This window comes from Rana temporaria, chromosome 2 (genome assembly GCF_905171775.1).
Source record: "Rana temporaria chromosome 2, aRanTem1.1, whole genome shotgun sequence".
NCBI lineage: Eukaryota > Metazoa > Chordata > Amphibia > Anura > Ranidae > Rana > Rana temporaria.
The window spans coordinates 442,681,010-442,708,363 of NC_053490.1; the positions used below are offsets into that span (position 1 = coordinate 442,681,010).

At 44.2% G+C, this 27,354-nt stretch overlaps 1 protein-coding gene across 2 annotated transcripts in view; it reads left to right on the plus strand.

Annotated features, from left to right (window-relative positions):
* Positions 1-13,805: 13,805 nt before the first annotated feature.
* Positions 13,806-27,354, plus strand: part of NLK (nemo like kinase) — a 249,330-nt gene continuing 235,781 nt past the window's right edge. The window contains exon 1 of one of the 2 annotated variants that reach the window (XR_005747103.1): positions 13,806-15,095. Coding sequence is in view for 1 of the 2 variants with exons in the window: in XM_040338431.1 (XP_040194365.1) it covers positions 14,629-15,095 (467 nt within the window). In the remaining variant the exon portion in view is untranslated. The remainder of the gene's footprint in view (positions 15,096-27,354) is intronic. The other variant, XM_040338431.1, reaches the window with a different exon arrangement.

The following is a 27,354-nucleotide window of genomic DNA, read 5'->3' on the forward strand; positions in this document are numbered from 1 at the left end:
AGTAGCCTACTCGGATTGGCTTTAAGAGTCAGAGAGGCGTGGGCTGATGATGTTACAGCCTCTGCCAATCCAAGCAGGTTTGTATTCATTAATAGAATACATCACTCACCGTGATTGGCTCCAGCAAAAAGGAAGAAGAATATGGCTCCAGCTCCAGCAAGAATGAAGAAGACTGGTTCCAGAAGGAAGAAATATGAAACGTCGGAAGCCGCGGAAGGGGGGTTGTCTTATACAGTGAGTACAGGCAAAAAATCGTAAAAACTGTATAATTAGGGGGTCGTCTTATACACCCGGTCGCCTTATACACCAGCAAATACGGGTAAATAGGAACATTAAACTATATATCTATAAAACTATATATAAAACATCCTATCAAAAGCACCTCTTTGTTGACCTATGTGTCCATGCACATATAGGCGTTTACAGGTGTACAGGCTGTGGAAAAAAAAAAAGTGCATTCAGTGTCCTGTTTACTATTATCACCAAAAGTGAAAGTAAGAAAAATCGCAATTCTGGGTTGTCCCCAGATATGTAATAGATGAGAAATCTTCCAATGGGAACATTAGTTCTGCTCAGTGGCGGCTGGTGTTATTTTTTTCGGGTGGGGGGCAGCAAACAATGGACCCACAGCCCCGGTCGGGGTCACCCGCACAACGAAACCCTTCCCCCAGTGGGTCACCAGCCCCGTGCTTACCCCATCTATCAGGCAGAGCTTTCTCTGGGCGACGGCTTCCCCTGCATCTCCTCCTCCTCCGTCCACAAAACACGGCGGGTTCCGCTGTGCGTCTCCTCCCTTCTCCTCCTAGCAGCCAATAGGATTGGTTCTCCTTTTGGCCAATCGGGTGACTGGTCTTATGACCCACTTCCTGATTGGCCGAGAGGAGAATCAGGAAGACAATAGTGAATAGTGAATATTCATTCGCTATGGTAACACAACTGGGTGGGGGTTACTAAGGGAATCCCTTAATTTACATGGATTTTCCTTCACTTCCTATTTTGACAAGACTTTCCTTACCTAATCTAAAATGGAAAAAAAAACGTTTTGCATATAGTTCCTTTACTCTTTGATCTTAAAATAATAAGCATAAACTTCTAACACATTCCTGCTCATCTGCAACGTAATGCCTAAATAGCCTTTTTACATTTCCAGCTCTGTTCAGGTGCTTGGAACATTGATTTGGTTATTTGGATACAGTCTATGCATTTGGCTTTAATTTACATTTTTTATTTTACTTGCAAAATATTTGCAAAAGCCAGTGACATGCACATGCCAACATAACACAACACATGCCATAACCTAATTAGCTATTTTCTGAATGGTGGCTTTGAGCTTCTGCATAGCATTGCTATAAGATTACTCTGTAAGCCCATAGATATTACATTATAATGTGTCGACTTGTAAAATGATATCACATTGAGGATTTTATTAGTCTGAAATATAGTTTTGATCCCTTATGATGTCAGCTCCACCATATTCAAGGTCTGCTGTTTCAGCTGCAAGCAGTAAATAGCAGATAGGCAAAATTGTTAAAGGAACACCTTGGCCAAAATAAAAAATGGCATATATGATACAGTCTGTCAGCAGCATTAACACTAACACATTTTTGTAAAGGTTAGTTTTTAATTTTCTAAATAGGTTCCTTTAAGCTAGTGCATTGTTCGTTAACTTACCTTTTCCTTTGATTTCCCTTCTAAATGTTTTTTCTTCTTTGTCTGAATTTCTCACTTCCTGTTCCTCCTCAGTAAGCTGTTCTGGCTGACTAACCCCCCAGCCAGAACGGCTTGGATGATGGGGGCAAGTTTACTGAGGAGGAACAGGAAGTGAGAAATTCAGACAAAGAAAAAAAACATTTAGAAGGCAAATCGAAGGAAAAGGTAAGTGAAACAACAATGTACTAGCGCAGAGGTGTTCAAACTTTTTCCAAAGAGGGACAGATTTGATGAAGTGAATATGCGTGAGGGCTGACCATTTTGCCTGACATTCTTTGAACCATTAAATTCGGTTTAAGTGTGTTCATCCGAGCACTAATACACTGCCCAACAACAATGATCTTGCCTTCGTGGCTGTGTGTGGTGAAGAGATGAACTCGAGCGCGTTATTTGGATATACCGTATTTATCGGCGTATAACACACACCTTCACTGAGATGGAAGTTTTAGGAAAGAATTACATTTTAAATAAAGAACTGTGAAGCAAAATAAGGATCAGTGCCCATCAATGCAGCCTAATCAGTGTCCATCTGCAGCCTCACCATTGCCATGAATGCAGCCTCACCATTGCCATGAATGCAGCCTCACCATTTCCATCAGTGCAGCCTGATCGATGCCCATCTGCAGCCTCGGATGGGACAGGGAGGGGGGCTGGATGAGCGGCAACAGATTACATACAGGAGAATCTCCTGTTTACTCGGCAGCCTCTTTAATACGAAGTACCGCCTCCTATGACAGACAGAACAGTCATCCAATGGCAGCCCAAGAGATGGGACTTCCTATTACATATGCCGCCAAGTAAACAGGAGATTCTTCTGTATGTAATCTGAAGGCGCTCGTCCCGCCCCCCTCCGAGGCAAAATCGATAAATACGGTATATATCTTTTGTGGCCCTGGGGGCCACAAAAGATATATATATATAAATACAAATCAACAGGGGGCCATACTAAACTGGAACACGGGCCGCATTTGCCCCGCGGGCCAGACTTTGGACATGCCTGCACTAGCTTAAAGGAACCTATTTAGAAAATAAAAAAGAAACCTTTACAATCCCTTTAAATTCACAACTATTAAATTCCAGTGATTACTACAAATATGTATATACAGCACATAAAGCTCCTGCTTCTTGTATTTTTTTCTTTGTTTTTTTTATAAAGCTTCCAAATACTTCATATGTGTCCTGTGTTGTGGCAGTCACATGATCTTTCTGTGCTGGTTCTGTCCACTGGTAAAGATCTGTAGGAGGAGCATGTGGGGATCCGATCATGTAGGCTGTATATACATCATACATCATACCTCCCAACATTTTGAGATGGGAATGAGGGACACCTACTAGCAAACGTATGTAGGCATAGAACACGCCTCCTGCCACACCCCCTTAAAGGAGAATTAGACCTCCAAAAAAAAGGTTAATTAAATGCACAAGGGCTTTTTTTTTACCACTACTATTCCTTTATTTGGCTTTTAAAATTTACAAATGCAGTAATTTAGAATTTGGATTAAAGATTTAGCACTGGGAAACACTTTTTGAAAGATAAAAAGTGCATTTTATATACAACTATATAGATCTGACCAAAATGAGGGACAAATGAGAAGGAAAGAGGGACAGAGGGACATGTTCCAAATCAGGGACAGTCCCTCGAAATCAGGGACAGTTGGGAGCTATGCATACATGGAAGTCTCAATTTGTTTCCTGTCTCCACACAACGCAGTCACATGAAATAGAGGAGAGAGGGAGGAGTTTGACATTGAACACTGAGTTCATAGATAACTCAATAATCACGTTGGCCACCAAAATCGGGAGAAAGGAGGAACGTCTTCCTCTTCACAAAAACTGCAGCCATCGCAATACAGGTGGCAACGGTCACTCTGCAAGATCTGATGCTGCAGTGGGGACACAGAGAGGAAGGTGGCACCAGTGAATGGAAAGATCAACCTGGTTTTTAATATGCTACATTTATGATTAAAGGGTTTATGTTTACAATAAAATATTCCACACAAAGACATTTTAAATACGTTTGGGTTTAATGACACTTTAAAGTGGATTTAAACCCGGAATTTTTTAAGTAAGGCTTGTACAGTATATGATTTCATGTCATCTGTGCCCAGTCTTGCCACAAAGAGTTAATCCAGATCTAAACAGTCTTCTTATCTTTTTTCAGTGAGATAAAAACTGACACACAGAGAAAGAGGAATCAGTTCTTCCCCCTTGCTGTGAGTGACAGGTGATTTACATATCTCACGCACCAGTGTGAGAGAGACATTCTGTGTATTCAGATCCTCTCCTCCTTTCTTCTCCAGCTCTCCCAGGATTGGCTGCTCCACACCTCAGCATGATTGGGCATGCTGAAGTCATGTGGTGACTTTTCTGGGTTTTGACTGGATGTTAGTGAACGTAGCAGAAGTTCAGTGTAAGAAATACACAGGAGAAAATGCATGTTGACAAGGGGAGTGTAGAGGTGGGCGGGGAGTCTACTGTGCAGGTGCATTTTTTGTAGCATTAGGCAGATGCATTGTTATGCTTTAATGTGCATGTTATCTCTGCGCTGACATGCATTTTGATGTGCATTTATAATGCATTTTTGTATTTAGAAATTGGAGTGAATAAGGTTAAAGCAGCTTGGTGATTTTTTCCTACAAGTAAACCTATAATATGGTTTACCTGTAGGTAGAATGAATTTCTTCTAAACATGCACTATTTAGGAACTATTCACCCTGCATGCAGCCAGTTACGTCACCGGCGCATGTACTCTGAAAGTCCGGCATACCTTCAGGGCTTCATGCCGGAACCGAGGGCTCCTGCGTGCATGAGCCGGAGTGATGTCATCGCAGCTCTAACCAGTCACACAGCCAGAGCGCGGGAACCCAGAAGAAATACCAGGAAAAAATGTCAGCCCTTTAAGCGGTGACAGCGCGCCGCTGTAAGGCTTTGTTCACACGGCCGTTCTGTATGTCCACTTTTTATCCATCCGTTGACAGATGAAAGTCAGGCATACATGTATCTCTATGGAATAGCGGATGTTAGCAGGTGATCATCGCAGGTGATCATCTGCTGACATCCATGGACATCTGTCTCGGCTAAGCTCAGTTTTTTATGTCGAAAAAAAACCCTATTTTTTTATCCTTAAAAAAAAAAAATTGAGCGGACGGAAAATGGATGGTAGTGGACAATCCGCTTACATCCGATCCGCTTACATCTGATCCGCTCATATCTGTTTTTAAACACTTTTTTTCCCTCATTAAACACACTGTATATAGCTGGTTACTAAGGAGGGTGATGGGAAGCCGACCACCACATCCTTAACAACCAATGAGTCATCAGCTGTCAGTAGGATTCCCCTCTGACAGCTGAATGTAAAAAGAAAAATTGCCATTAAAAAAAAAAAATTGTGAAAAAAACGGCGTGGGTTCCCCCCCCCCCCCAGGTCCATACCAGGCCCTTCAGGTGTAATATGTACCCCCAGGACAAGGAAAGGGAGGGGACGAGCGAGTGTCCCCCCTCCTGAACATTACCAGGCCGTATTCCCTCAATGTGGGCCCCCCCACCCCAAAGCACCTTGACCCCATGTTGATGGGGACAAGGGCCTCTTACCAACAACCCTGGCCGGTGGTTGTCGGGGTCTGCAGGTGGGGGGCTTATCAGAATCTGGGGGCCCCCTATCCCAGCCCCCCTGTTATTGGGTATTGGGCACATACTACTCTTGCCCATTCACCAAAAAAGGCAGTGAAATGTAAAAAAATCTGTTTTTTGACAATTCCTTAATTAATAAGCTCTGTCTTCTGTCGGTGCTATCCTCTCCACCGCAGTCTCTTCCTGCTGCCTCTCTAGGTGCCTCCTCTCCCGCTGCCATTTTCTCCTGCTGCTGTCTTCTCCTCCCACCGCCATCTTCCCCGATGCCTGCTCTGTCGCCGTCGCTGTCTCCTTCATCGCTGCCCGTTACCCATTAAAAAAAAAAAAAACTGCTGTTTTTCTGTTGCTGTCTTCCTCCATTGTGTTGTTGTCCGCTGTTTGGCATCTGTTATACAGCCATGGGGCGTGGCCATCAGATGACGTCTCCTGGAGAGCCTGCCCCCTGTGATGTCACAAGGGCAGGCTCCGGGTGACGTCATCGGATAGCCATGCCCCATGGCTGTATAACAGATGCGAGGCAGCGGATGACAGCACAATGGAGAAAGACGGCAACAGAAGAACAGCGGATTTTTTTGCGGGTAACTGGTGGCGAGGAAGAAGACCGCAGCAGGAGAGAAGGCTTCAGGGATGACGGCAACAAGAGGAGAAGACAGCAGCGGGAAAGAAAGCATCGGGAGAGATGGCAGGAGGCGGAAAGAGGCGGTGACGGAGAGGACGACACTGGGAGAAGACAGAGCTCTTAATAAAGGAATTGTTAAAAACCAGCTCTTGTCTTTTTTTTTTTACATTTCACTGCCTTTTTGTTGAATGGGTAAGGGTAGTATGTACCCGATACCCATTCACATGGGGGGGGCAGATTCCGATAACCCCACCCCCGCTCGCAAACCCTGACAACCACTGGCCAGGGTTGTCAGGAAGAGGCCCTTGTCCCATCAACATGGGGGCAAGGTGCTTTGGAGTAGGGGGGAATTTTTGGGGGGGGGGGGTTGGTGCTAGTATGGATGATTGAGGAGGTATTTATACTAGGAGGGGAAATTGGGGGGATTTGTGCTAGAAGAAGTGATATTATAGAGGGAGGAGGGTATTTGTGCTAGGAGAGGAACTTTTTTTGGTAGGGGGATGGGGGGAATTTGTGTTAGTAGGGATGATTGGGAGGTATTTATGCTAGGACGGGAAATTGGGGGATATTTGTGATAGGAGGGGGGAGAATTAGTGCTGGGAGGGTGGATTTAGAGATACAGAGGATTTGAGCCTGAAGGGGGGATTTCAGCAGGGGGGCAGATTTGTATTGGAAGAAAGGAGAATTTAGTCCTTTTATGCTGACACATACTGTTCATAAATCTTGGGCTCTAGGTGACGTTTTCCCAGCACTGCTGAGCATTTTGGCACTGCTGAGCATTTTGGCGCTTCGAGCTACAAAACACTCAGGTGTGAATGGGGTCTAACAGATATATATATAAAAAAATACTTATTGGAAGTAGGTCCTTTTTTTATATATAATATTTTATTATGGATCTAGAGTTCCATTTTTTTTCATGTAAAAATAGATTAATACACTGCAGGTGCACATGATATGCATTCCCATGGTTAAATGATGTCATAGGTCCAAGCAATGACTTAATCATAAGTAGTCAATGGCAGTAGGTCAGGCCGTTGTTGCGGCTCATAGACGTGATAAATGACTGAGCTAATGTAATGTGATTTATGAGTTTCCTCCAGTAAAACATTGTGTATTGTTCAGATTTTTCAACCTAGGTGGATAATCCAGGGGCTTCTTGCTGTGTTGAGAAAGTCACCAAGTATGACATCAATGATAAATGAATGTTGCAGAATGCATTGTGCAGTGTTATGACTGGACAGCAGGGGGCAACCCTCTGTCCATCTTTATGAGGATTTAGACCTGGCTACCTTGTGGCTTGGGATTTGTTTTGAGCTACAAGTACCAGTGAGATTTGCCTTTCTGCAACAGGGGGGTTATCCTGTAGTGTCACAGTTTACCAAGGCTTTAATTAGCAACGATCATCTGCTAGTCATCATTATTCCTATATTACATGGCAAATCCTACAGCTATTTTTATTCCCGGGTACAGTCTCAGTTTTTTGTACTTAGAAATTGTCCTTGTTTTTACTAATTACTGTATTTATCGGGCTATAGCGCGCTCCAGCGTATAGCGCGCACCCCTAAAGTTGCCCGAATTCCTGTGGAAAAAAGATGTTTTGTACTTACAGTTTTGGTGTCTTGCGCGGCGTCAATCGGCGGCCTCGTCGGGTCCGGCGTCCGTCTGCGGCTTCGGGTGTCCTCTTCGTCGGGTCCGGCGTCCTTCTGCGGCGTCCTCCCCGCTCGTTTCCCGCGCCGAGTTTGAATACTGCACCGACATATACCGAGCGCAGTACACTCGTGTATCGTCGGGCAGGCTCGGCAACTCTCGCGCTGACCTCCAGTACGCTCAGGACGTCAGTGTGAGAGGCGCCGAGACTGCCCGAAGATACACGAGTGTACTGCGCTCGGTATATGCCGGCGCAGTATTCAAACTTGTGGCGGGAAAGCGGGTATCGGCGTATACCGCGCACCCACGATTTTGCCCTGATTTTCAGGGCAAAATAGTGCGCGGTATACGCCGATAAATACGGTAGTTGTGCAATAACCTCTCTCTCTCTTTAATATAGATTTTGTTGTTGTAATTTTTTTTTTTTTTTGCTGCTTGTCTTCTGAAGGCACAACAGGAACTCACTTGAAGTATCTCTAAACTGAAGTGAAATCCCCTCTTTGACGATTGTCAAAAGAATAGGTGTCCACATTGAAACATTCCCCCTCACTTCCTGTTCTGGTGACAACTGTAAATATATGGATGTCCATCACTTTCTTTTCCAATGATAGAGATCACCGGGACAAATAGAGTTCATATATCTTCCCAGTGGGGAATCAGACAGCAAAGAAAACAAAATGCCTTGTACACACGATTGGAATTTCCGACGAAAAAAGTTAGATGGAATTTTTTCAGCGGATATTACGACCGTGTGTGTGCCCCATCTGAGTTTTTCCTTCGGAAATTCCGACGGACTTAGAAAGAGAACATGTCTATCGGAAATTATGTTCGTCTGTATGGAACTCCGACGGAGAAAAAAACATGCATGCTCAGAATCAAGTCGACGCATGCTCGGAAGCATTGAACTTCATTTTTCTCTGCTCGTCGTAGTGTTGTACGTTACCGCGTTCTTGACGGTCGGAATTTGTTGTGACAGTGGGCCAGATTCACAGCAGAGATACGACGGAGTATCTCAGATACTCCGTCGTACCTCTCAGAGTATCTATGCGACTGATTCATAGAATCAGTTACGCATAGATATCCCTAAGATCCGACAGGTGTAATTGTTTTACACTGTCGGATCTTAGGATGCAATACCGCGGCCGCCGCTGGGTGGAGTTCGCTTCATGTTCCAGCGTTGGGTATGCAAATGAGGTTTTACGGCGATCCACGACGGTTTTTTCGCGTTCGGTACGTCGTCGCTAGTCTAGTTTCCCGTCGCAATTTTAGTCGTCGTTTTACCTGCCCTAACTTTACACAGCCCACGTATGTGCTGTATAAAGTATGGCCGTCGTTCCCGCGTCGAAATGTAAAAAAAATTTTTTCTTGCGTAAGACGTCCAGGAATACGAAAGTACGCTACGCACGTCGCCGTTCGAAAAAATGACGTCACTTTGCGCAAAGCACGGCGGGAATTTCAAAACGGAGCATGCGCAGTAGGTCCGGCGCGGGAGCGCGCCTAATTTAAATGGCACACGCCCCTTTGAATTACGCGGGCTTACGCCGGAGGCCGCCGGCGTAAGTTTTCATGCAAGTGCTTGGTGAATCAGGCACTTGCGATAAAAAAATAGAAGGGGTGTAACGTATCTACGATACGTTACGCCGCCGCAGTTCTATGTGAATCTGGCCCAGTGTGTATGCAAGACAGTTAGAACGGAATTCCGACAGAAAAATCCGAGTTTATCCCAACGCAAATTCCGATCCTGTGTAAAAGGCATAATAGATGACAATTATAATCATTCCCTAATTTTTCCAATACAAAAAAAATATAATAATCTGTAGAAATACATTCAAACAGGTGCCCATATTCCTCTTCAAAGCCCAACTTCAGTTATATGAAAAAGTTTAGGTATATGTAACCCTTACCTTGTAAAACTATTTATTTTCAATGTTTTAAGTGATCAGATTCTATGTTCTCATCTGCATAAGGGGAAAAGAGAGCTAGGGGTGTAGAAACAGTAGGACACTGATCTTCCCAGTGAATGGCTGTGCAGGGGGGCGTGTCAGCACAAGGCTTGGCCATTGGAGGACAGGCAGCATAGCCAGAAAACTGAATACACTAGAAAAAAAAATTGCTGCAATACTCACCTTCATTCTATGGATATTCCTTACAGTACTTCTTCCCCACCACAAGATGTCACTGATCTTCCAGGTTTGAATGATGCTGACTTGAACCTAGATTGACAAGGACTTGCGTGCCCCTGAGCCAATCATGTACAGGTACATGATTTTGCATTTAAGGGCCGCCCGTCTATGTAAACAAGACAGACCGCTGTTCTGAGGGAGAGTGAGATCTTGTCTTCCTGCTAATCAGGAACACAAATGCCACTTGAAGCAATGCCTGTGTATTCTTGATGTCCTGGACCTCAAGTCGCATCAAAGTGGGACCAAAGTAGTACAGGGACTTGAAGTCGCACAGATATAAACGGTACTCATTGGAAATCAAGGAGTACGATTTGTCATGCGACTTTGCAGTCCCAAGTCGCATGACAAGGTGCTCTAGTGGAAACCGAGCCTTACACCTAGAAGATCGAAATACACTTTAATATTGTTTTTATCTTTTTTTATTGAGCTTTTTATTAAACATACAGCAGTTGCCCACGCAGGGGCAGGACCAACTGGTCACAGTGTACAAAAACAACATCTAAAACATCCTAAATCTTAAAGTAAACAATGTCTGCTATATTATCCAATTAAGGACCGAGCCTCTTTCTGAGATTTGGTGTTTACAAGTTAAAAACTGTTTTTTTTTTTTGCTAGAAAATTACTTAGAACCCCCAAACATTATATATTTTTTCTAACACCCTAGAGAATAAAATGGCGGTCGTTGCAATACTTTTTGTCACACAGTATTTGCGCAGCGGTCTTACAAGCGCACTTTTTTTTTTTTTATAAAAACACTTTTTTGAATTAAAAAATAAGTCAACAGTAAAGTTAGCCCAATTTTTTTTTTTTTACGTTATGCTGAGTAAATTGATACCCAACATGTCAAGCTTCAAAATTACGCCTGCTCGTGGAATGGCGAAAAACTTTTACCCTTTAAAATCTCCATAGGCGACGTTTAAAAAATTGTACAGGTTGCATGTTTTTAGTAACAGAGGAGGTCTAGGGCTAGAATTATTGCTCTCGCTCTAACAGCAATACCTCACATGTGTGGTTTTCATATGCGGGCACTGCTCACGTATACGTTCGCTTCTGCACGCAAGCTCGTCGGGACGGGGTGCTTTAACCACTTCCATACAGGGCACTTATACACCTTCCCACCCAGACCAATTTTTAGCTTTCAACGCTGTTGCAGTTTGAATGACAATTGCGCGGTCATGCTACACTGTACCCAAACAAATTTTTTATCATTTTGTACCCACAAATAGAGCTTTCTTTTGGTGGTATTTGATCACCTCTGGGATATTTATTTTCTGCAAAAAAAATAAAAAAATTACAAAAAATTTTGAAAAAAAAAAAGTTTTTTTTTGTTTCTGTTATAAAACATTGTAAATAAGTATGTTTTCTCCTTCACGGATGGGCACTGATGGTACTGCACTGACGGGCACTGATAAGGCAGCACTGATGGGCACCGATGAGGTGGCACTGATGTGGTGGCATTGATGGGCACTAATATGCAGCACTGATGGGCGGCACGTATGGGCACTGATAGGCGGCACGGATAGGCGGCATGGATGGGCTTGGATAGGCGGCACGGATGGGCACGGATAGGTGGCACAGATGGGCACAGATAGGCGGCATGGGTGGGCACTGATAGGTGGCACGGATGGGCACTATCGTATGTGTTGTACTAATGGATGCCAATCAGTGCCAAACAATCCTGACAATCAGTGATGTCCATTGTGGGCACTGATTGGCATCCATTGCAGCACTGATTGGCATCCATTTTTTGTGTCATTGTCATCCCTGGTGGTCTAGGGTGGCATACTTTTTTTTTTTTTGCATCCCTGGTGGTCCAGTGGGCATCCCTGGTGGTCCAGTGGGCATCCTCGGGGGGGCTGTGCTGATAATCGATCAGCACAAACCCCCCCCTGTCACAGGAGCAGCCGATCGGCTCTCCTCTACAAGCGTCTGACAGACGCGAGTGAGGAAAAGCTGATTACCGGCTTTTCCTGTTTACATCGTGATCAGCTGTGATTGGACACGGCTGATCACGTGGTAAAGAGTCTCCGTGAGAGACTCTTTACCTTGATCGGTGTTGTGGGGTGTCAGACTGACACCCTGCAACAACGATCGCCGCGAGGGCGCGCAGCGTCTCAAAATCTTGAGGACGTCATATGACGTCCACTCAGGATTTTACAACCACTTTGCCGACGTCAATTTGTCATTGGCGGGCGGCAAGTGGTTAAAATAAAATAAAATATAATGATTTTGATACTGTTTTGTTTAAAAAAAAAAAAAAAAATGTATTCCTATTACAAGGAATGTAAATAGAAAAAAGCATGACAGGTCCTCTTAAATATGAGATCTGGGGTCAAAAAGACCTCAGATCTCATATGTACACTAAAATGCAATAAAAAAAAATATATATATATTTTAATGTCATTCTAAAAAAAAAAAAAAGTCCCTTTAAGAGCATTGGCCGGAATTGAAGTTTTGACATCGCTTCCACCCTGCAGTGATATGGAGATGGGTGGGGGCATCTTCCCCTCACTCATCTCCATAACCAGGCAGGGAACAGACACTGCCAATGGCATCGGTAAGCAGCAGAGGGCACCGGAGGGCGGCGGGAGGGGGTGGCCCTCTCCCGCTGCTGATAAAAGTGATCTTGTGGCGAATCTTCAGGTGCTTTACAGGCGCATTTTTTAACGCTAAAGCGCCTGAAAAACGCCCCAGTGTGAAAGGAGTCTTACAGACCACGCATGCACCGTAGACAACAGCGCGCAGGCGCACTAAGCGTTCATGCCCTTAGTGGCAGCACCCGCGGGCATGCGCGGGAGTGACGTCATCGCGGCTTCGGCCAATCACAGCGCCGGAGCTGCGATACCAGGAAGTCACCAGATGGCGGTGATGGAGGAGGCGAACGAGGACGGCTAAAATACAACTAAAATACGACTCAAACTAAAACAATTGAGATGACTAAAATAAGACTAAAACTAAAATGGCATTTTAGTCAAAAAACTAAGATTAAAACTAAATTGAAAGTGTATGGCATTTACACTACGCCGCCGTAAGTTAGCGAGGCAAGTACCTGATTCACAAAGTACTTGCCTGCTAAGTTACGGTGGCGTATCGTAAATGCGGCGGGCGCAAGCGTGCCTAATTCAGCGAGCATGCGCCGTCCGCCTACATAACCCAGTGTGCATTGCGGCAACGTACGCCGCACGGGCCTATTGGTTTCGACGTGGACGTAAATCCCTATTCACGGACGACTTACGCAAACTATGTAAAATTTTTGAATTTCGAAGCGGGAACGGCGGCCATACTTTAACATTACTATTCCAACTATTTGATGGAATATCTTTAGGCCTGATAATGCGTTACGTAAACGGCGTATCTGTACTGCGGCGGCCGGGCGTACGTTCGTGAATAGGCGTATCTAGTGATTTACATATTCTACGCCGACCGCAATGGAAGCGCCACCTAGCGGCCAGCCTAAATATTGCACCCTAAGATAGGACGGCGCAAGCCGTCGTATCTTAGATAGGTTTAAGTGTATCTCTGTTTGAGAATACACTTAAACTTAGGTCGGCGCAGATTCCGAGTTAGGTCGGCGTATCTACTGATACGCCGACCTAACTCTTACTGAATCTAGCTAAGAATGTTCAATTGGTTGCTGTTCTATCCACAACCTCGTCTTGTTTCGCTGTAGTTGAGGCTCTTCTCTGCCTCCTGCTGCATTATCAGTGGAGAGGCAGCGCACCGCACACACCAAACTGAGCTGCAGTGTCCTGGCAGCAACCTCGCGGCGCGCAAGGGTTAACAGCTTTACCTCTACACGTAGGTCACCGAGGGAGGAGCCAGAGCGCGGGAGTCGCATAACTACTGGCCGCGACGCACGCCAATCGCCGGGAATCTCCCGTCTATTCCCGCCTACTTCGACCCTATTGGCCGTCTCCTTATCGTCTTTTTTTTCTTTTTCTCTCACAAGCAAGTCCCGCCTCTCTATTCTGAGCGCTGATTGGACAAGCCGCGGGATTCTCGCTTGCGATTGGCATCGGCGGCTGTCAGTCAGACGAGACGTCAGGTGGCTGGGCTACCCGCGGCTCTCGCTGCCTCTGCTTTTGGCTTGGCAGGCTGTGACTGTTCCGGACGGCAGCTCGTCTCTGTGGATTGTTGTGGCTGTGTTCCGTCGTCCTCTCCGGTGGTGGTTGGTGTGGTGTTGCCGGGCCTGGGACGTGGAGCTGTGTGTGAGAAGCGCCATCCCGGGGAGAGGAGAGTGTGTCAGAAGGATGGTGTGGCCGGTGTAGCTCGGTGTGGGGCTTCATTGAGCGCTCCCCTCATCTCTCGTCTCACCTGACCCCCCCTCCCCCTCATTGTTGTCAGGGTGAGGAGAGGCGCCTGGGCACAGCTGTCCTCTCTGTCCTCCTTCTCCTCCTCTCTATCATCCTCCTCCATGCTCCTGTAGTTCCCCTGTGTGTGTATGTCCTTCCTGGGAGGCTGGCCTGTAGCTGCTCTCTCCCAGGCTAGAGGAGGATGTGGGATGGAAGGGCCAGGCTGTCATTTACTTGCTGAATCGTGGGTGAGATCAGGCTGGGGGGGTCAGAGCAGACAGCAGCAGTGTGTCCCTGGAAGCAGCCCATGTCCCTGGGGGAGGAGGATGATGGACTTCTAGTATTGATTTAGGACACTGTGGTGTTTGGGGGGTGGGGGGGTTGGGTAGAATCCTGTGCGCCGGATACTTTTTATTTTTTTATTTTTGTTACGTTCTAATATTTGGATGGTGTTGTCACCGGATTTGTGTAGGATGGTGGCCTCCTCGGAGCGTATGGCCCAGTGACCACACATCCAGCGATCGCTTCCGGAGGGCATTTTCTGTGAATGTCTCTTTGCGGCGCGGCTGCCAATGCAAAAATGATGGCGGCGTACAACGGGGGCGCGTCAGCGGCGGCTGGGGCTCATCACCATCATCACCACCACCACCACCTGGCCCACCTGCCCCCTCACCTGCACCATCATCACCACCTCCATCCCCAGCATCACCTGCACCCCGGTTCCGCTGCCGCTGTGCATCCCGTGCAGCAGCACATCGCCTCTTCCTCCGCCTCATCGGCCGCTGCCGCAGCTGCTGCAGCGGCGGCCATGCTCAACCCCGGCCAGGCCCAGCCGTACTTTCCATCGCCCGCCCCGGGACAGGCGCCGGGGCCGGCGGCAGCCGTGGCTCCTGCTCAGGTGCAGGCGGCGGCGGTGAAGGCTCATCATCATCATCATCAGCATGCTCATCATGCCCAACAACTGGATATCGAACCTGATCGGCCCATCGGATACGGAGCGTTCGGTGTTGTCTGGTGAGTGCGAAACTTTCTGCAAACTTAATTTTATACATCGCTACCGCAAAGGGGGATTAAAGCGGAACGTCGCTGCATCTGAGCACCAAAAAAACGCTGTTTAATTCATTTTTAATATTCAAAGCAAAATCCCCCATCCATCCATGTTGCCATGCTTTATTTTGTTGAGAAATCACTTGGAAACCCCCCACCCCCCCTTTAATCCTTATAGTGCTAGCATTAGTAAATAAAAAATGTATATCATATTTACTTAACTTTTTTTATTTATTTTTTTTACATTTCTTCAGTTACTTCCTGGTTTCCAGGCCTAGGAAAATGATGTCATACGTCTTCAGGAAGTGAGGAGAGAAGGAGGGGTTTTCTCAGCCTAGCGCACCCTCCTACCTGCATGCCTGAGCTAAGGGCAGATTGATTCCGGGACGTAAATGTTACATCATGGGTGCTCAACCTGTGGCCCTCCAGCTGTTGTGGAACTTCAATTCTTGTCATGCTTCAGCCTTTGAGGTTCAAGCTTGTAACTGTCAGAGGTTGGCGATGCCTCATGGGACTTGTAGTGCCACAGGTTGAGCACCCATGGTGTAGCATTTACTTCCTGGAATCAATCTGCCCTTGGCTTAGGCATGCAGGCAGGAGGGTGTGCTTGGCTGAGAGAACCCCCTCCTCCTCTCCTCCCTTCTAAAAGACTCATGGGATGTATGATGACATTTGCCTAGAAACCAGGAAGTAACTGAAGAAATGTAAAAACAGTAATTATGTTGCACCCTGAATAAGGTGAACTTATCCTTTTAAGAAAACGAAAGAAGCTGATTGGCTGCTTTAGTCGGAAGCACCAGTTGTGATGTAACTTGGACACTTTTTATTAGTCCCCCACCAGTTGCTGTGTTTAGAAGGGAGACGATTTTGGTGCTCTAAGACCCCATACACGTTATTAGATTTTCTGCAGATTTTTGTCTTCGGATTTACCAAAACCATATACCGTATTTATCGGGGTATAGCGCGCACCCCTTAAGTTGCCCGAATTCCTGTGGAAAAAATATGTTTTGTACTTAGTTTTGGTGTCTTGCGTGGCGTCCATCGGCGGCCTCGTCGGGTCCGGCGTCCGTCTGCGGCTTCGGGTGTCCTCTTCGTTGGGTCCGGCGTCCTTCCCGCTCGTTTCCCGCGTCGAGTTTAAATACTGAGCCGACTTATACCGAGCGCAGTACACTTGTGTATCGTCGGGCAGGCTCGGCAACTCTCGCGCTGACGTCCTGTACGCTCAGGACGTCAGTGCGAGAGGCGCCGAGACTGCCCGAAGATACACGAGTGTACTGCGCTCGGTATATGCCGGCGCAGTATTCAAACTCGTGGCGGGAAAGCGGGTATCGGCGTATACTGCGCACCCACGATTTTGCCCTGATTTTCAGGGCAAAATAGTGCGCGGTATACGCCGATAAATACGGTAATATGAGGTCAAACTTTCAGAGTTTCAATCTGTATGCAATCAGGTAGGCCCTTGCAGTAAATGGTTTTGGTAAATCTAATGGTGTGTATTGGGTCTAAAACAATGGCTATTTCTGTGTGAAGTATATCTAAAGGCACAACTTGGAGAGGGATTAGAACACTTGTGGGCTGGTAATTGTTGTCTGTGTCCCCATTAGAGAGATTCACCCTTCTTATTTGTCCTGGTGACTGTTCTCGAAGGGAGTGAAAGCAAATCCCAAATTCTAAGTTGTCGTCAGAACATGAATAAGGGAAAATCCCCCAATTGGGGGCACTAGTTCTAATGGCAGCCAGAGAGTCCTTCGCTTTGGAGGCATTTACGGTTTGGCTCTGGGGCAGGAAGTCACAGGAGATCTCCCTAATGGGGGACACAGAAAAACCTGACGGGATTTATAACCCCCCCCAAAAACAAGTTTTGGCTTTAGTGCAAAGTAGAGCTGCACGATTAATGGTTAAAGAATTGTTATGGCGATTCTACCTCCCGACCGATCTTAAAAAAAAGCATTTCCTCTATTCAGTGCAGAGTGTTCTCTGCTAAAGCTGACAGCTGTCAAAAGAAAACGGGCAACCTGCCAAGTTTCTCACAATATTTCTTAGGCCAGATAAAGAGAAACATTGTAACACTTCGTCCCTTTAGATCAAAGGATTGAACTTCAGTCTGTAAATGAGGTCAGTTTAACCACTTTAGGCTTCATTTCCACTGGTGTTGTTACAGCCACTGTTAGGCTTTTTTACAGCTTAAAAACGCCTGTCCATGTTTATTTTGTAAAAATAATTTTTTTTTTTTGTGAGCTGCAGCTTTAAAAATGCCACGGGCGCGTTTTTGAGCGTTTTTTAACGTCTGGCGTTTTTACAGCTCTACTCTGGAGCTTCAGAACGCCCTGGTCCTGCGTTTTTTTACAGCTCAAAAACGCCTATGCCATTTGCAGCTCAAAAACGTCTATGTGGGCATGATGCCATAGAATAACATGGACAGGCGTTTTTAAGCTGTAAAAAACGCTCAGAAAAGTGGCTGTAAAAACGCCAGTGGAAAGTTATAAAGACAACACTTGTTGCTTACAAGTTAATCTGTATTTTTTGCTAGAAAATTACTTGGAACCCCCAAACATAATAAATAAAACTTCTTCTTTTTTTTCATATATAATTTTAGCAGAGACCCTAGAGAATAAAATGGTGGTTGTTGCAATATTTTACGGCACACTGTATTTGCGCAGCAGTCTTTCAAATGCAACTTTTTGGGGGAAAAAATACCCTTTTTTTATTTTTCTCATCTCAAGAGGGTCTTTATTTGAGAAAATTTACAGTACAGTATGACAAAAGATCATCATATTTGCCAATACAATGCATTATAGCGGAAAATGGGGGGAAAAATAAACTTTAATGAATAAACAAAAAAAAGCTAAACTGTAAAGTTAGCCCATTTTTTTTTTTTTTTTTTAAGGGGGGATATAATGTGAAAGATGTGACGCCGCAAGAATCGTGAGAATTGTGATCTTTATTCTAAGCAAAAAAATAAAAATTGTGATTCTCATTTTAGCCAGAATCGTGCAGCTCTAGTTCAAAAGTAATATTCAACCCTCAGCGTTTTTAGCACATTGAGCACAAGAAAATAAACATTTTCCAGAAAACTATTTGCTAAAATAATTCTTACCCCAGCACTTGCTGTTTACAACTTTTAATGCTGCTGGCTCCTGCTCTCTGTTCTGCTTTCCTGAACTTCTGGTCTTTACAGGCAAGAGTTAATGGAGGACAGTGCAGTTTGCAGTCTGTTGGCTTGAGGGAGGGAGTAGAAGAGAAGTGTCTCCCCATCCTAGGCTGTGGGTCCTGTGTTTGGGTTGAGAAAGGAGGAGACCTGGGGTGGAGACCTGGGGTGGTGATCATGGTATCCGTTAAACTGGATTATAGGCAAGAATTTAAATGAGACAGAAGCTGCAAACTCAAAGTGCTTGAAAACGGAGGGCTTAATATAACTTTAAGTTTGAAGAATGATACATAACAACATGCCGGGGTCAATAACACGCGGCTCCCCTGGAACACTCGGCAAACGCTGGTTAATTATTTTGAGATGTTCCCGTTATGTATTTCCGGTAATGTTTTCTGCAATTATTGAAGTCTGTTTCATGTTTTTCCTGTTGTCTGTAAAGGACCTTGATAGGTGGCAGGCTGGCATTGTACTGATACAGATGAGTTTTTCCCTTGGCAGAGGGGCCCCTGTTTTAGGTGAATGAAATGTTATAGAGTACTGAGATGGATGGCGCGTTATTGATCTGTTCTGGCATTGTGTTAAAGCAGAAACTGTTAAAATTTGGTTTGTTTTTTAGAACATTGTGCACTTGTGATGTGCTGTGTGCTTTGAAAGGATTTTTTGACAGCCGCAAGAGTGGCTGGGAAATCGGTGATGTCATGGCTGATGGGTTCGCCCACGATGTTTGTCTGGGTCATTGTACAAAATTACAAACAACTTTAGATTTGCCAGAACTATGTAACATAAGGACCTACCTAAACAATAAGTCGGATCCTTGCACTACATCGTTTATCGATTTAAATAAGATTGCACTATTGTAACGTGAGTTTTGGTCCTGTCAGCTTTACTGGGAGGAGCTAAATTGCTTCCCAGCATGTGTTCTGTCAGAAGTCTGCTTCAGCTGAAGATGATTGGATATGATGCATTCCAGGCATTGTTTTCTTTTTCAAATCTCGTGTCTATTTGCACTTTTTATCCCATCTGTGTGCTTTAGCTACAATAGATGATGGATGGATGGCGCTGAGCTTTCTTTTCTTGGGTGGTGAGAAATTCAATAATTGATGCCAACAGACACCTGCTTGTGTGTGTGTGTGTGTGTGTGTGTGTGTGTGTGTGTGTGTGTGTGTGTGTGTATATATTTGTCTGTGTACTGTTGGCGGAAATGTACCTTCATTTGCTGTCTCAGGCATGCAACAGGGAGGAAAAATCTCAAACCGATAGGAATACTCCTCTTAGTTGTCCCTGAAATTTTTTTCCCTATCGTATAATTTTCTCTTTGTTAAAGGCAACTCTCTTTGGATTTCCACTTGCTTTCTGTTTTGGTGACAATACTCAGAGGTGAGGATCTCCACAGAAAGGAAGCGGGGGGGACTCCCCTTTTTTTTATTTTTATTTATTTTTTATTTTTTTTTTCCTTGGTGGAGCTCCGCTTTAAGTTACTGACCTGGAGTAAGCATACAGCAACTGAAATTGGTGAAGCCCAGAACTTGTTTTGGCATACCTGCTTGTTGGTCATTGACACACAAATGTTAGGGTGGCTTTGGGAAAAGTGTAGCTAACCTGTGTGGTTCGTGTGGGCTAGCTGCACCTTTCCATAGACTTCTGTGAGGTCCTGCAGTTTTGGGTCTTTTCAGAAAGCACACCAAACATATTGCATTCAGGAGTTTTGACGCGCTCTATGAAACCTTACCAAAACCACAGGACCTCGTAGAATTCTATGGGAAAATGCAACTAACCTGCACGAAATCAATAGGCTGGCTGGGACAGTGTGAAGCCACCCTTTAGGGCTCTTTTACACGGGGCGGATCCGTAATGATCCGCCACGTGAACCTCCGCTTGCTCAGCGGGGATCGCTCCGTTGATCCCCGCTGAGCCGGCGGATGACAGGGCAGTCCCCGCACACTGTGCAGGGACCGCCCTGTCTTTTCTCCGCTCTCCCCTATGGGGGGATCGGATGAACACGGACCGTATGTCTGTGTTCACCCGATCCGCAGACAGATGGAAAAGTAGGTTTTTCCTCCGTCACACTTTGGTGAATCGAAGCGGGTCGGATGTCAGCGGGCATGTCACCGCTGACATCCGCGGCTCCATACAGGGGCACGGAGCGCCCGTTCAGGTCCACCTAAAAAACTGGCAGGCGGACCTGAACGGTCCACCCGTGTGAAAGAGCCCTTCGTTTCTTGATCAGCTTCACAGTCGGTAGTTGAAACCTTCATCATTTCCTCAGTGTATCTAGTTGGGAAAGGTTATTTCCTCTTATACAAATGTTGAAGTTTTATTTTTATACTGTGATCACCATTTTGTTATCACTGGGCAGAATGTTTGTATATCCTGTAATGTATCAGATTTCGTGTTTTTTCAGTTTTTCCTATACATGCTATTTTCTTGTATACCAAACACGTGGTGGGGGAAACCTTTTGGTATAGAATTCTTATTACAGGGTGATTGAACCCATCACCATTGTATTCATAGCTAAGATGTCAGTTTTGGGTTGACTGATGCTTATAATTAAAGTGTATCTACATTTTAGAAATGCAGATTTGTCATTTATACTTTTTAATTTCTACTTGTTATAGCCTACTTTTAATAAATGGAATTCTCTAAGTTGACAAACATTTAGAAGAATCGATCAGGACCAACTCTGTTTTAATACTGTGACACAGAATTGCCAGAATTCCCCCCACCCCCCCTCTTTTTCTTAACTTTTATGGCCAGTTCACACCACTTGCAGTCGTGTGTGTGTGTGTGTGTGTGTGTGTGTGTGTGTGTGTGTGTGTGTGTGTGTGTGTGTGTATATATATATATATATATATATATATATATATATATATATATATATTTATATTTATTTTACATTTTTCCTGCAACAAAAATGCATGGAAACTAGGTTAGGTGGTTCCAATGGCATAGTTCACGCCAGTGCTTCCAGTTCCTGGAAAAAGTAGAACCTGCTGCACTGGACTGTAATAGGTATGTCTTTGATCAATGAGCACAAACCAAGGCTGCTTGGGGCCTGATTAATTGACCATAGATCGAGAAGGAAAGGAGGGAAGGTTGTTTGGGACTTTGAAGGCACTGGTATACAACAATATAAAAAATATATATAAATATTTATTTGGACAGATTATATTAATACAAATTGTACAAAAGATATACAAAACAATTGGGACAAACCCCACTAATCACATTGATCACAGGACCATTGTCTAATCGGTGGAGTTGTAGTCTCGACCGGTTTCGCAGTATAAAACTGCTTCTTCAGGAGAATGTCTATAGGGTATATAGGTAAGATATGGAAAAATAAACAGGTAAATCGCAAGCACTTATATACAATAGTTTAATAAGAAAATTTCAAACACTCAGTGTTGCGTCTTGTAGGAGAGTCGAGGGACTACTCACCTAAATTTGCCAAAGTGATCGTAGATCGGCCAGGGCGGTGGCCCCCTAGGGCGCACGTGGGGGATAATAGGAACGGGCTCTGATAGAAAGGGTTAATAGATTATTCCTAGTAATAGTTGTAATGAGGGACGGTTGTGCAAGAAAAAAGGGATAGTGGAGAAGTAAGGTTGAGGGAAAACGAAGAAATAGTGATAAAAGAAGAAAAGGGAAGAGGGAGTGGGGAAAAAGGGGGCAAATAAAGAGAGGGAGGGGAAAGATGGGGGGTAAGAAGGAGTGAAAATGAAAAAGAGAAAAAGGAAAGAAGAGGGTATAGTTGAGAATAGAGAATGAAATAGGAATGATAGGTGGGACAGGAAGGAGGAAAAGGGGAAGGGGAAAAGAAAGGGAAAGGTAGGAATTGAAAAAAGGGGAGAATTAGTTGAGCACAAGAGGAAAATGGAAAGGAAAAGAGGTCGTCGTGGGGTAGTGAATAGTGGAGATCCAAAATGCCCAAACAGAGGACTAGAAGGGATAACCAAAAAGAATTGATAGTTCGGCAACAAGACACCAGGGGGGTGACCATCAGGAGGTGACACTCAGTGCAGGGATAGAGGGGGTTAAAAATGATAAGCTCCAGCTTACCGTCCAGGATAATTTAATCAATTTAATTGATACTGGGGTGATGGACACATAAAAGTACCAGGTATATACCGGTAAGCAGTCAGGAAGCCAGTGTGAATAAGCACCGGCAGGAACCAATCTAAGAAAGATGTAACATCAAATATTAGTTTGAGATAATTCTTTCAAGGTAATAGACTTTTACAGCTATTATCATTTATTCTTACAAAAAACTATTTTACGTTCAACGACGAATTATTTTTGCAAAATCAGGGCGTAGCGATGGGCACATCATGCGCTCCAGCTTACGCCAATTTATATCTTGGTGGCTGGGAACGTTCATTACACGCCAACGATATTTTCCGAAGATTTTTGGATAAGGTTTTACTTTGGTATAGATTTATAGATGATTTGTTTATTATTTGGACCGGTACTTCGGAATCCTTACTAGAATTTGTACGTCTACTCAATATAAATGGATTTAACCTTAGATTTACCGTCCAATTTGATGACACTCAGGTCCCATTCCTTGACCTGACTGTCATCAAACACAGTGACGGTATTCTACATACGGATCTCTACCGCAAACCTACGGCTGGAAATACCTTATTGTTTGCTACCAGTGCCCACCCCAAGCCACTAATTAGAAGTATTCCTTTCGCCCAATATCTAAGATTACGTAGGAACTGTACACTACCCAGCGATTTCAAAAAGCAAGCAGACGCACTGAGGTTGCGCCTACTTGACCGTGGCTATGCTCGGACAAACCTTAAAAAAGCCTATAATAGGGCCTGTTTACGTTCTAGGAATTCATTACTATATGATACACCTAAACAGAGAAATACAACCACTTCAGCTAATAATCCTGTACGCTTCATCACTACCTATTCTGCCCACCACAATGTCTTACGAGATATTCTCAACAGACATTGGCATATCCTCACTGATGACAATACTTTGTCCAAACATGTGAAGGTACATCCTGAAATGGTCTATCGCCGTGCATCTTCACTGCGAGACAGACTCACTCAGAGTCATTATTTACAAGAACGCCTACCCCCTCCAACACTCAGGGGAACTTATCAATGCGGCAATTGTCCGCGTTGTCCGTGGATATTGGAGGGTAAACGGTTTATTTTACCTAATAATGAAATTTTTTCTCCTTCCTTCTTTGCTGACTGTGGCACCAAGGGTGTGGTTTATTTAATGGTGTGCAAATGTAATGCTTTTTATGTTGGAAAAACAATTAGAGAATTCCGCCAACGCATTGGTGACCATCTGTATGACACAGGGGTGGGTAAATTGACTACCATCGGACGCCATATAGGACTTTATCACAGATATGACTTGACAGTGATACGATTCCTTATATTAGAAGTCATCCCACCACATCCACGTGGTGGTGACTGGGATAAATCCATTCTCCAAAAGGAATGTTTATGGATAGAACACCTAAATGCTATGACTTATCCAGGGTTAAATGAGGTCAATTCATATAAGTCCTTTATTTAGGGGGGACCTTAATTGATTGACTATTCATTCACCCATAGTCATTTCTTGATATACCTGACTGTTCTATTACAACGTCATTTTGTATCCAGACAAAATCCCCCTTGCACCTCACCATTTGCAACTTTATTCAATTATCATCTTTATTACTGCTTATAATTTTATTATGTCCAATGTCACCATTACATTATAAATGTCTGTTACATCTCATTTGAATCTTTTTCGTTTTAATTGTCTCTCTCCTGATTTTTTTGAATTGCTGTTGTTTAATGACTCCACAATGAAAAGTATTGCAGGTATATCCCCCTGTATATATTCACAATCTAACGTTTATGATACCTGTATATCAATGATTATGCTGTAATTTTCCCCTATACGTCTCAGTGCTGTGCCTTGTCAGCATAGGACCTGTGTCATGTGTTCGGACCGGCCTCGGCCCCGCCCCTTGTCTCTTGATTGGCGCACGCTGGACCCTTCAGACCACGGGCTCCAACCGGCGCCCGTTGTTTGCAGCACTGAACCCGGCCCCCGGCCATTGGGTGTCTTGTCTGCAAGGCCGCGCATTGACCAATGCGCGGCCGTCTGAACGGTGAGTCACGTCTGCGTCACGCCCACGTGACGCATGACGTGCCTTGGGATTCCTCACTTAAGCTGCTCCACGAGCGGCTTGTAGTGAGGTGCACGGAGCTCTCCCTGGGGACGGACTGACACTCCACACTCTGTGGTAAGTTAAACCTATATATACCTACCCTGCATCAACTACCTCTGCGCCAGTCTATTACCTTGAAAGAATTATCTCAAACTAATATTTGATGTTACATCTTTCTTAGATTGGTTCCTGCCGGTGCTTATTCACACTGGCTTCCTGACTGCTTACCGGTATATACCTGGTACTTTTATGTGTCCATCACCCCAGTATCAATTAAATTGATTAAATTATCCTGGACGGTAAGCTGGAGCTTATCATTTTTAACCCCCTCTATCCCTGCACTGAGTGTCACCTCCTGATGGTCACCCCCTGGTGTCTTGTTGCCGAACTATCAATTCTTTTTGGTTATCCCTTCTAGTCCTCTGTTTGGGCATTTTGGATCTCCACTATTCACTACCCCACGACGACCTCTTTTCCTTTCCATTTTCCTCTTGTGCTCAACTAATTCTCCCCTTTTTTCAATTCCTACCTTTCCCTTTCTTTTCCCCTTCCCCTTTTCCTCCTTCCTGTCCCACCTATCATTCCTATTTCATTCTCTATTCTCAACTATACCCTCTTCTTTCCTTTTTCTCTTTTTCATTTTCACTCCTTCTTACCCCCCATCTTTCCCCTCCCTCTCTTTATTTGCCCCCTTTTTCCCCACTCCCTCTTCCCTTTTCTTCTTTTATCACTATTTCTTCGTTTTCCCTCAACCTTACTTCTCCACTATCCCTTTTTTCTTGCACAACCGTCCCTCATTACAACTATTACTAGGAATAATCTATTAACCCTTTCTATCAGAGCCCGTTCCTATTATCCCCCACGTGCGCCCTAGGGGGCCACCGCCCTGGCCGATCTACGATCACTTTGGCAAATTTAGGTGAGTAGTCCCTCGACTCTCCTACAAGACGCAACACTGAGTGTTTGAAATTTTCTTATTAAACTATTGTATATAAGTGCTTGCGATTTACCTGTTTATTTTTCCATATCTTACCTATATACCCTATAGACATTCTCCTGAAGAAGCAGTTTTATACTGCGAAACCGGTCGAGACTACAACTCCACCGATTAGACAATGGTCCTGTGATCAATGTGATTAGTGGGGTTTGTCCCAATTGTTTTGTATATCTTTTGTACAATTTGTATTAATATAATCTGTCCAAATAAATATTTATATATATTTTTTATATTGTTGTATACCAGTGCCTTCAAAGTCCCAAACAACCTTCCCTCCTTTCCTTCTCGATCTATGGTCAATTAATCAGGCCCCAAGCAGCCTTGGTTTGTGCTCATTGATCAAAGACATACCTATTACAAATACTAGGGATGTTGGCATAGTTTATAGATTTTGTTATTCAATTTTAATGAGGCAATACTCACAACTTTGACTACTAACTGGGTGGACAACACACCCGCTTCTCTCTCTGTAGAACCCAATTTTTGAGTTTAACAACTCACTTAGGTCTACTCTACGAGTGCCTCTCACTCTAATTCTATTAAATATTAATTTTATTTATTATTGTGGAGACCCATTTTTCGGTAATTTTCCTTATGATGGGAGTGACTTTTTAGTCGAACTAGATATCATGGAAGTTCTTGGCTCTGACTGGACATGCTTCATGACTACCATCCAAACCTCTATTCTCAATACCCATAAAATAGATGACGACCTTAAGGTATACTTCGGGAAGATCTTTGCTTTTTTGAAACGCAAATCCCATTTACACTGGCATATTGAATATTTCAGACGTTACTTATTGGATAACATCTGTCCTATTGGACTACGTATCCAAATCTTCCCTACCATCAAGGAACCTTCACTTGACTTCAAAAAGAATTGGGAAACCACCCTATTGGGGTGTAGTACTGATTTAATGAAGTCATTAGTGACTCAGTATACTTCAGATATGACCTTACTTGATACGGAAATCAATGACCTAAACAGTCAATTCCAACATTTGATCGGCAATACTTTATATACCGACAAATGGAAGGAACTAAAAACCCGTCTAGAGACACTCAACAGAGACATCATTGTGAGTAAACAAACAAAATTCAACAAAGATAAATCAGCATATGCAGATGGTTATGCATACAAATGGTCTACCAATCAGAGCAATAGGAGGAGTAACAGACGCATTCAACATCCTGGTAATTCCAACACTGAAGTGGAATCCGACTCCTCTATTTCCTCTTTAACTTCCCAACAAAGCGGAACAAGACCTCCCACTACTTCCAAGGGCATTAAATCCGCCCGAAAAAGGTTGAGATATGGAGGGACTACCCCTCCACCCTTACCAGCTAAAAAGGATAGACAAACTGCTAAGGCAATAAAGACACGGGTACCAACTGCACGGGATCTTGTGGACACCAACTTGTCTACCGACAACTTGGGTAGATCCACATCCCTACATGGAGCAATACCCAAAGTCCTCAACTCATCCCTGATGACTAATAAACATACAAAAACCAATGATGAGGCCATTTTTTTAGACCTGAAAAAGCAGCAGGGAAACCTAGATACATTTGTTCTAAAGTCAATGCCAAACCTACCGCCCCCACTACAACCAACTCCTCTGAAAATACCAGTCTTAATATAATTAACTTGACTCCATTAATACTATCCGAGGATCAATCTTCAGTATTACAGCTTGGCTTAGGCTTTTGTCCACTTGATCCCTTGAAAATCACTCATACTATTAAAGACCTTTATTTGTTTGCTCGCAACCTAACATATAAGTTTATTTTTGATAGAGACCGTGGCTTAATCAATTTAGAACGTGAACTAGCCGAAAGAACTAAACAGTTCACTATGAACGAATTCCGTGCCCTCCGAGACCTA